This window comes from Cottoperca gobio, chromosome 11, assembly GCF_900634415.1.
Source record: "Cottoperca gobio chromosome 11, fCotGob3.1, whole genome shotgun sequence".
Classification (NCBI taxonomy): domain Eukaryota; kingdom Metazoa; phylum Chordata; class Actinopteri; order Perciformes; family Bovichtidae; genus Cottoperca; species Cottoperca gobio.
In genome coordinates, this window is record NC_041365.1 from 19,507,005 (window position 1) to 19,517,961 (window position 10,957).

The 10,957-nt window shown below is 40.2% G+C and overlaps 1 protein-coding gene across 4 annotated transcripts in view; it reads left to right on the forward strand.

Annotated features, from left to right (window-relative positions):
• The window catches only part of smad10a (SMAD family member 10a), a 35,605-nt gene extending 24,648 nt beyond the window's left edge, over window positions 1-10,957 (forward strand). For 2 of the 4 annotated variants that reach the window (XM_029442769.1, XM_029442768.1), the window contains exons 8-13: window positions 853-954; window positions 2,118-2,171; window positions 3,332-3,515; window positions 5,132-5,300; window positions 5,510-5,648; window positions 6,785-6,996. In XM_029442769.1, coding sequence (XP_029298629.1) covers window positions 853-954; window positions 2,118-2,171; window positions 3,332-3,515; window positions 5,132-5,300; window positions 5,510-5,648; window positions 6,785-6,996 — 860 coding nt within the window. Of the gene's footprint in view, window positions 1-852; window positions 955-2,117; window positions 2,172-3,331; window positions 3,516-5,131; window positions 5,301-5,509; window positions 5,649-6,784 lie in introns of all 4 variants that reach the window. The other 2 variants (XM_029442770.1, XM_029442767.1) reach the window with 2 other exon arrangements.

The window sequence follows — 10,957 nt, forward strand, 5'->3', positions numbered from 1 at the left end:
TGGAACACTTGTACGCTCACTTAAGTAAAAAGACATTTTTGTTTATGTTTATTAAGTTAATATTGGATAAAGGGTTCTGTAAATTCACATGCAGTTTCATTTTGTCAAGCATTATTTACAAATGAGTACATACATGCACGTATGTTTGTGTGATTGGATCGGCTGCTATGGCTCACTGAAGGGCATCTCATGAAGACTGAAAATCTTCTTTTCATGATCAAAAATATATTACGGAACTTTTGAAACATTTTAAATTGTTGCAATTACTTTGATAAACACTGCACTTGGGCTGTGGTCAAACTGTCTTTTTTGCTTATAGAAGTTCTTAACTTAAATATCCTAGTGTCAGCCATAATAAGAGCTGGTGAAATTCCCTAAATGTTAAGGTAAGCTTCTTCAATGCTTCCTCTTTTATCTCCTTTACCAAAGGAAAGATAATGCTGTCACACAATTCCTTGCGGCAGCAACATTTAAAGCGACGCACAGTTAGGCCAGCCGTTATATCCTGTCGCTGTTTAATTGCACACTATGGATAACTGAAAACATCCTTATTAGAAGGTGTGATTGTGATTTGGATAGGAATCCTTATTATATTGATTATTCTATCTATGTGTAAATAAAGTTACCTTAAAAGAGAAAAGAAAAAGACCTCCGTCAGCTGTTGTCTAAGAACAGTGTGAGCACTGCGGTTGCCTTTTCTTTATTAATTCTCCTTCACATATTTCCCCGACCTCATGACGTTTTCAAACAAGCTCAAGGAAAAGTGGTTAGGAAAAGACATACTATGACGTCATTTTTTTACTATTCCACCGCACTGTCCCACTGACTATTCTTCACTTCCCTGTAATTCAGCAGTTTGGACAGGCAGCAGCACAGCCTCCTACACTCCCATAGGACCCCAGCAGAACGGGCTGGGTCATCAACAACCTCCCCTCCATCATCCGAACCACCACTGTAAGATATGAGATGCTTCAAAACATGATGTTCACTTTAATCCTGTGACATTCCTAAGACTCAAACTGCTCTATTGCTTTTTACATTGAAGATCGTATGTGATATTTTTCATTTGTAGAAAATAACAACTCACGATGTTATAATCAAATAATGGCTGTAGAAAAGTGGGATTGCGGTGGAATAAAGGCACATTCTATATTTGCATATTATTCTAAGGAAATTATTTGAGATCATTAATTTAGAGCTCAAAGTCTCAACATGATCAAACAGAAAACTTCATTTGAATCGCTTGTTTGTGTGGAAAGTCCAATACAAGTATTGTTCCATGTTGCACGAAGTAAAGGTAGTGTAGTTCATATAGAGCTTTTTTCCTATCTTAATTCAAGAGCGTGCTTTTTTAAGTTGAGAGCATGGTGCCTTGATTTCACGTTCAGATTTTGTAATGTTTCCCCTCGCCCCGGCACTGAAATAGCACCTGCTTGTGCTTAGATTTGCTCTGCCTCTTCTTAAACTGCATGCTTGCACTCAGAAATATTGTTACTTGCATTCAGATATGTATATTATTGCTTGCACAGATTTCCTGCGCTCCAGCTTCAGCCCTTCTCCTCACACTCAGGCTGCGTCTGTGCGTGCGTGAAACATTTGCTTTAGGATTTCTCCTCTGCTCTTGGATTTATTTCAGTGTGAGGGCACGGTTCTGGGGGAAAGCATTACAAAATCTGAACGTGAAATCTCAAATTTCACGCTCTAAAGATAGGAAAAGAGCGTCAGAATTTGACACCATTCATCTACTGCTTTGTTAAGAATTCCTTTATTCTACTATATTTGTATTGTGTGGAGTTATTGAGTCACAATCACAATGTCCACACTGTTGATTTGCTGCAGTTTAAAGACCCCAGTGGTAGTATCACCACAATCAACACTGAAGCACACATTTTGTAAAGCACCTGTTAAGAAACGTGCTGTATAAAGTTCATTATTCATTTATTATTACCAAAGATTGACAATGCAAGTTGTAATGCAAATATCCTTTCTGTATAAAACATAAGTCTACTGTATGCCTGGAAAACATGCATGCTCACTCCCCTAACACCCACACATGTCCACATGAAGTTCAGAGTGGGTATAGCTTCAGACTAATGTACTCATACCTGTGCTTTCAGGGTCTCAGCATCATGGCTCAGCCTCTTTCCCTCCTTCTGTGTCCAACCATCCAGGTTAGAATCGGTTACACTGTTATCCGTTAATGTGCCACTGATTTTATACAGTATTTGTAGACCACCATTGAACTATTGCTGATTGTTGTAAAAAAAACTAGTGCAGTTCCCGTTCAGAACGGCCTGATTGCTGCTTGCATCTTTCATACACACTTCACACTAAACACTGCACTTACTCAGGTCCGAAGCAATACATGTGAAGTATATCTGATAAACAGTTGTCAAAGGACAGACAGAGACAGACAGACAGACAGACAGACAGACAGACAGACAGACACAGAGAGACGGACAGATACAGACAGACAGAGACAGACAGACAGACAGACAGACAGACAGACAGACAGTCAGATAGACGGAGAGATACAGACAGAGACAGACAGACAGAGACAGACAGACAGATAGACGGAGAGATACAGACAGAGACAGACAGAGAGAGACAGACAGACAGAGACAGACAGACAGACAGACAGACAGAAACAGACACAGAGAGACGGACAGATACAGACAGACAGAGACAGACAGACAGACAGACAGAAACAGACACAGAGAGACGGACAGATACAGACAGACAGAGACAGACAGACAGACAGACAGACAGACAGTCAGATAGACGGAGAGATACAGACAGAGACAGACAGAGACAGACAGACAGACAGACAGAAACAGACACAGAGAGACGGACAGATACAGACAGACAGAGACAGACAGACAGACAGAGAGAGACAGACAGACAGACAGACAGACAGACAGACAGAAACAGACAGACAGACAGAGAGAGACAGACAGACAGACAGACAGACAGCAGACAGACAGACAGACAGAAACAGACAGACAGACTCCTCCCAGGCTAGTTTAACTTGCACAGTGCTCATTGAGTATGAACTCTTGTGTATCATAAATGTCATCACATTTACACCCTGGTTTTCTTGTCCACACTGGTAATTGGTATGGAAAGAAAAAAAATATTTTTTGTAACATTTGGGATGGTACAGCTTGTGCACTGTGTAGTTGTGATGAATTTGTATTTTTAATGACATTAAAGTCATTTAATTCCAATATCTGTGGTGTACATACACTGCATGTGTTTGCTGCTGAATGCGTCACATCTGGGCACAAAGGTGTCAGGAAATCTGTGCGTGTGTGCTCTGTTTTCATTGCAGGACCAGAGTTTTGGTGCTCTATCTCCTACTTTGAAATGGATGTTCAGGTGGGTGAGATGTTCAAGGTGCCCTCCAGCTGCCCTGTAGTAACCGTGGATGGTTATGTTGACCCGTCAGGAGGCGATCGCTTCTGCCTCGGCCAGCTGAGTAACGTCCACCGCACAGATGCAAGTGAGAGAGCGAGGTGTGTCTCTTAAATAGATTTAAAATAGCATGTCTTTTATTATGTGAAACACCTCATGGATCAGGGAAAGTCTGTGTAACGCTTATCAGTTCAATTTTCCATATAAAAAAGAAAAAAAAGAAAATTCAATACAATTTACAAAATAATACAAAATAATACAAAAGAATTGTCAGACCAATGTATAATTAAGATTTAAGTTTCATTTTTCTCATTTTCTATTGATGAATATTGAGAAAATGAGAGAATTCTTATTTCTATTAGTGTGTTGGGCTGCCTGAGAGGGCTGCTTCTAAGCGCCCGACTCAACTTACGTCTGATTGGCTGGCTGGAGCCGCTTGTCTCGCCTACTATTTATAAATACATTACATTAGTTACCAGCTAAATGATGGACAAACTTGTACTGATATACTGTATCAGTGTACTGTACTATTTTATACAGTCGATGACTGAAACATGTTTCAAGAGCTGGACATGCTGAGTGTTTGCTGCAGAGGAGAGCTGAAGGAATGTCCTGAGTTGAGATGAGAGGATCTGCAGGGAGCAGCTGCTCAGCCAGGGAGCAAGATGACCCGTGCAGAGCAGCGTCACTGCAGGAGACGTGAGGGAAAAGAGGGATTTTAATTCAACAGGTCAGATCATACACCAATAAGCTGCCGGATCATTTAAACAGAAACATTTAGACTTGGAACAATCACCAATCACCAATTCCGTCTGACTTCTCAGTTAATCAACTTCACAGTGATAGTCTAACTTCTTCAATTTGACTTTCCTGGCAGAAAGCCACGAAGGTAAACTTCTCCCAAAAGTGTTCATAGTGCACGCTGCATAACAAGGCTAACAGTAGCTACATAGACTAGAGTATTTAATCTCTATATGGCTCTCAAGCTTTATGCTGTATATTTACATAAACACAGTGTTCCCCATGAGTTGGCGCCTCTGACAGATATGCATTTCGAGGGAAAAACTAACGAGACTCAGCTACAACAGCGGGCTATGTGACCAACTGTTTAACTTTTTAAATACTTTTATTTGGAAAATTGAATTGATAAGCGTTACTTGGACCTGCACCTTAATTCATTTAGACCTATTGCTTTCAGTTACTGACTTACGCTGTTACCCTTTTCTCTGTCCCCTAGCTATTTTTTGTAATTCAATCACTATTTGAAAATAATGATCTTGATCTCGACACAATGAATAACACAAATGTGGATAACTTTGGGTCGTCTCTCCTCGAAGGTGTTCATGTAGTTCAGTCACTGCAGTGGTAATAACGTTTTTGTTTCTCATGTAAAGTAGGTTGTAAAAGAAAATACTCAGTATAATTTTTAAGTCACTACATTACATACAAAGTACATTACATTACATTCCTCTGTTGTGGAATGAGCTGTCCTCTGAAGTCACAACAGCAGGTTTTAAGACTACACCTCGTGGTCAAGTGGTAACAGCGCATCATGCCGGTTCAATTCCAGCTGTGCGACCTTTGTTGCATGTCATACCCCTTTATCTCCGCCCCCATTTCCAGTCCGCTGCCATCTGTCAAAAAAAGGCAAAATGCCAAGTATAATAATATTCATTTTTTACAATAAATAAAGTGAGGTTTCACACGTGTGTTCCAGATTGCACATAGGTAAAGGTGTGCAGCTGGAGTGTCGTGGTGAGGGCGATGTGTGGATGCGCTGTATGAGCGACCACGCTGTGTTTGTACAGAGCTACTACCTCGACAGAGAGGCAGGCCGAGCACCAGGTGATGCTGTACACAAGATCTACCCGGGAGCCTACATCAAGGTCAGCGCACACACACAAATCACATGGTTGTGACACTCACACACATGTACTGTATTTTCTCTGTTTTGAAGCTATTGAACTATTTTTCTTTGAGAACACCAGTCAGCATAAATTCGAAATAAGCCTTTGTAAGCTGCAAATAGGGAACTGAAGTGTTATTAAAGAATGAATGTTCTGTATGTAATGTAAGCTGCTTTTGTCTTGGTCAGGTGTTTGACCTACGGCAGTGCCACAGACAGATGCAGCAGCAGGCAGCGACGGCTCAGGCTGCAGCTGCTGCTCAGGCAGCTGCTGTGGCAGGAAATATTCCTGGTCCAGGCAGTGTCGGAGGCATTGCACCTGCAGTCAGTGAGTGATGTTGACACGTTCATTTGAAATTAACAATATGCAAAATGTGAAGTGTCCGAGCCTCAAGGTAGTGTTTATGATATACTGTAATATATATACACAATCTTCTGTTAGTCTGTTAGTTATTATAGACAGATATCAATCATATGTGATGGTAAGGTGTTGGTAGTTGTACCCACTATGTACTATGTACTGCTGCTATAGTGGCCATGTCCCCCTCACTTTACAATTTTAGTTGTGTTCATTCACTCAAAGACCTGTCGACTGTCAGAAGCTCTGATCCGAATGAATGTCCTTCAGATACCAGCAGCTTTACAAGCAGTACACCTGCCTTCTTGGTGGAGCAAGTGCTAATGGCTGTATGCAGCTGTTTAGTTTTTTATTTCAGGGACCATGTACAAAAATACATTATTGTACCAGAAGTACAAAAGGTGCCTGAGTAGAGACTCCATGATGGCCAAGGTATATGAGGCGGAATGACACTCATCACAGGCAGGGACAAAGATTGACGATGGAGAGAGCGCAGCTGAAGAATGATACTTGCCACATCATATTGTCAGCCACAATGACAAAGATTGTGTGGGGTTTAATAATTACTTTGTACACCAGTGTACCTCTCTGAACCAGCAGCTTCTTCCGGGACCTACCCTTGGCTTATCTCCAGGTGGAGTGCTCCTGCGGTTCTGGTAACAGGCGTAATTAAGGCCAACCAGGTCAGGCTCTTGGTGGAAGATATAAAGTACCGCAGAAATCAGCTGTTCAGATGAGTGCTGCTGCAACAACTGTCGCACAGTTTTTTCTTACTGTATATCATTCATTTCCCACTCGTATCGCTTTCATTTGTACGTGATTATGCTGAATTATGCATTATTGGACCTTTCACAGACAAAACAAGAGGTATTATCAGACAGGAACTAGAGGCTCCTTCAGCCGACTCGCTATTTACTGCATAAAAACAACAATCTGTATCTGTGTTTTACAAAAGAAGCTTCAGTATAATATTGTCATGAACTGCTTATTATGATATGATCATTCTACGATAATATTCATTAAAAGTTTGCTAACATTGTAAAGCTTATTATCCCTCAGTGTATTTACATCAGTCAATGAGGTTTCACTCTCTGCTTCACTGACAGGTCTGTCTGCAGCAGCGGGGATAGGTGTGGATGACCTGAGGCGTCTGTGTATCCTGCGGCTCAGCTTCGTGAAGGGCTGGGGGCCAGACTACCCCCGGCAGAGCATCAAACACACACCATGCTGGGTGGAGGTCCACTTGCACCGCGCTCTGCAGCTTCTGGATGAGGTGTTGCACACTATGCCATTGGCAGATCCAGGGCCAGCTAACTGAGGACCAAGACCATGTTCAAATTCCTATCTGGACTGTATGAATGTGCTCACACAGACACACAAGTTGCCAAACATACTATCTAATTGATACACAAAGCAGATCAATGAAAAACACAGAAAACATAAAGGACCAATAACACATTATGCTTGTAACAATCAACGCACACATCACTCATGCTGTCTCGTAGACAAACACATGTGCACACACACTTCCACCAAAATGTCTGTAACCACACAGACATAAAAGTGCTGAAGATGTTTCCTATGCTTTACTCTGCAATCTAAAGTCAAACACAAGGGAGTAAAGATTCCGACCAACTTGTCTCTGTCCTAAGACATTTGTATGCACTGTAGAAATCCAGTTCCCCTATATGCAATTTGGATTTCTTGTAATTGTGGGAGCGTTCTGCACATTCATGGAATACACACAGACGTGTAAAAGGTAATCCAGGAGTGAAGAACCCTCTGGAAAATGCTGTCAGTAAATTCACACTGAATACGAACAGTATTACAGTGGTCTTTACGTGTTAGAAGGATGGATTAAGGAACCCAGTGTTACGTCATCTCTGTGCTGTACTGTATGTTGATCTAAACTCAAACTGTTAGCATTGATAGCTGGTTAGCTTTCTTATTACGCTCAGTTCAAGCTATATTATTTTCGTACCAAAAGACTAAAAAGCCAAAAACATTTAGCTTTAAGTAGTGTTGTTGTTCTTTGTAATGAAACAGTGCTACCCTGTATGTAAACAAATGGTTGGTGTAAATCACCAAAGCCAAATACCTCATAACTACAGTGCAAAGTCACAATTTAGTTTTCTGCTTAAAGCGCACACACTGTTCATCACTGACATGCTGAAGTCAATGAAGGAAGCCTTCTGATCGGATCCTGACTCCAACACGCCCTAAGCTTTTTATTCATTTAGCTTTATGATGTAGCGTGCTGTGATGTGCAGTGGCAGTACTAGAGAAGTTGACTGATCTGTTACTGTGGATCATTAGTTATACAGCAGAAAGTAAGAAGTAACTTATAATGATGAATGGAAAGCTCCAGAGACAGAAACCTGAGTGCCTATCTGTTCTCTGGTCTGATGCTGACGATCATCTCTCACAGTGTGCTCACTACAGACGTGTGCCCAGTATTTGAATCAGAGCCTATTTTTCAAATGTGGCTCAATCAATTCAGACTATCATGCTGTTATCAGTCATCTTGTTCTACATGTTGTTTACTCTCTGTTTAACATTAGCAGTGAATATAGTTTAGATTGTTTTTCCTAAGTATCTGAAGACAATCCTCAGCTGCCATATACTGTATACATTGAAAGAGATGAGAGCTGGCCATGAAATGATCCCTGTGTAGCGTGATGGAGGCAGAATCTACAGACCTCCTCTGTGTAAAAATGCAGTCTGAGTTATATCTTCCAAAGTTAGTCTTTGAATTAGAACTAAACACCCTCTTTGTGTTTCCACACAGTGTTTTGGGAACGTAACGCTATGGTAGAAGAATACATTATAGTGGTTGAATGTAGGCTTTTAGCCAGAACAAAACATGGACTAAACCCTACAGAATCACTTCACAGCCAGAATGCAGTGATTACAGCAACCCATAACTCTTTCAATGTACAGTATGTCTGGCATATGCATATTGTATAAGGATGGACTTAAAATAAATTAAAAAGTATCCTTCAAAACCCAGCACAGACTGCACCCCTCAGATATGTACTGTCTGTGTACAAGCTGCTTCACACAGCAGAGTTCAGCATGCAGGCTCAGAGTACTGTGGACAAAGGCTCTGCTGTGGCATGCACCACACTTGACTCAATAAAAGGGTACAATCAATGGTAAAAGGTACAATCTTTGGACAAATACAGCTGTGCTATACAGGGAATATAGATCCAAATGTGAATAAATGTACCAGTTGATCTGTGTATTGGTGGGATGAGAGGTGTCATCTGATTCAGCTGCTTTACAAAGATCAGCCATATGCATATTTGTGATTTGTGCCTTTTGTTATCAACTGTAGATACACCAACACTGGATTGTCAGACAGATGCAGGTTTCTCTTTCTACACATGAAGATTCATGTTGCACATTGTGATTTGATTTTCAGCTGTTCAAAATCTTTTGATGGTATTCTGTGGTTCCCTCAGGTATCTGTGTTGTTCATTGAAGATATCACAATGTGTCCAACTGGTTTATAGAGATAGAACAACTAATAACTTACCTGAGTAGTATTATTTATTGCCTTAGTCTTTTGTGAGTGTAAAACATGAATGAGTACGCTTTGCACTATTTTAATCTTAGCATGGACAACACAAATAGATGTCATATTTATCTCTTCTCCTCTGCCCATATTCAGGGAGGCACAAGTGTTCAAGTAGGCTTTCGCAGATAATAAGCAAACTCTTCATCATCATCATCATCATCAGAGACTTGTCCCCATCTCTCCACAACCACCTTCACATCACTTCCATGATGTGTCCAGAAATGCTTTGCGTTTAGCACCTGTCTATTTGTGCATCTCTATTGATGTAAATGTCTACAACTAAAGCCTAGCTTCAAATATTTTTGGTTACGTTTTTTTTTGTGGCTCATGTCCTAATCATTTCCAAGGTTAGTTTGGTACTTATGAAAGGGAAAATAGCTTGACTGTAGAGAGGCCACATTTTTGCATGTTCATCTGAACTGTTATGCGCCGACTAAACAACAACTTCATTACACCAGCAATTAATGGGAATGAATTAATTGGAAGTGTACACACTGAAAGTGGCTCTATTTCCCCCGTAGTTACAACCAAATGACAGTTCTCTCCAGGAAGAGCCTCGGAAGTGATGACTCGTATAGCATCCCAGTTTTTCCAGACCTGAAGTCACTTTCTTAAAGACTCTAATACAAAGAAAGCCTTCTCAGGTCCACCTCAAATCTGTGGTCTGAAGTTTGCTTCTATCGAGTCCACACTAAAGGTCAGTGCCAGCTGGTTGGATGATGAATATGAATGGTGTTCCCGACTGGAACTGATTACAGTAGACTATGTTCTGAGCCTGAGCTGCTGCTGCATTATGGCAGCTCGTCATGGACCAAAGTAAAAGCAGAAATAATAATGACAAGTGTTCTCTGTGTAAACATAGAAGACACTTGTCATTATATAAGTGTCTTGTGTTTACAATATAACCCTTCATGTATGTGATTGGAATGGTGTGCAGAGGATGTGTCTGACTCCCATGTGTCCACCTGTCCGTCAAATCATTACAGAAAGAAAACCGGGTCGAAATGCTCTGAAAGAACTTTGACAAAATAATTTAACTCAAGTTTCAATGTCTAGCTTTATTTTAGAGTGTGCTGACGCAGACATAGTTAAGACATAATAATAATAATAATAATAATAATAATAATAATAATAATAATCAGTGAGAAAACTCCATCTACTGATGAAGACTGTCGGAGGTGTTTGACCTTTCTGAAAAATCCAGTAAGTGGACCTTGTGTAGAGTTGAGCTTGTGACTGAGAATGTGTGCACACAGACAAAAGACGTCTTTCTCTTGCACATATTCAAACATCACAGGGAGTTAATATGCTTGTCAGGGTGTGTTGGAAAATGACAAATTTCATTTTACACATTTAATAAAATCTAAATGTGGCTACATTATTCAGAACAGGTGTTGGTTAAATATTTAATTCATTTATTTTTATATCCCACAAAATACATTTTCAATAACATTTCTGGATAAAATCTGATTTCATCGCTGACCATTGTCATTCATTTTAAACATTCAGTGTCCAATTGGTGACGCAGACTGGGAAAATATATAAAACATGTTTATTATTCTGACACACGACAAACAATATATGTACTAAAGAATTTCATTTGGCTACATTAGAATATTGTTCTTTTTATTTAGTAGTTTTATTGTAAATATGTGCTGCTCTTGTAATGTTGACTATATATTAAAATAAGATTAACAAA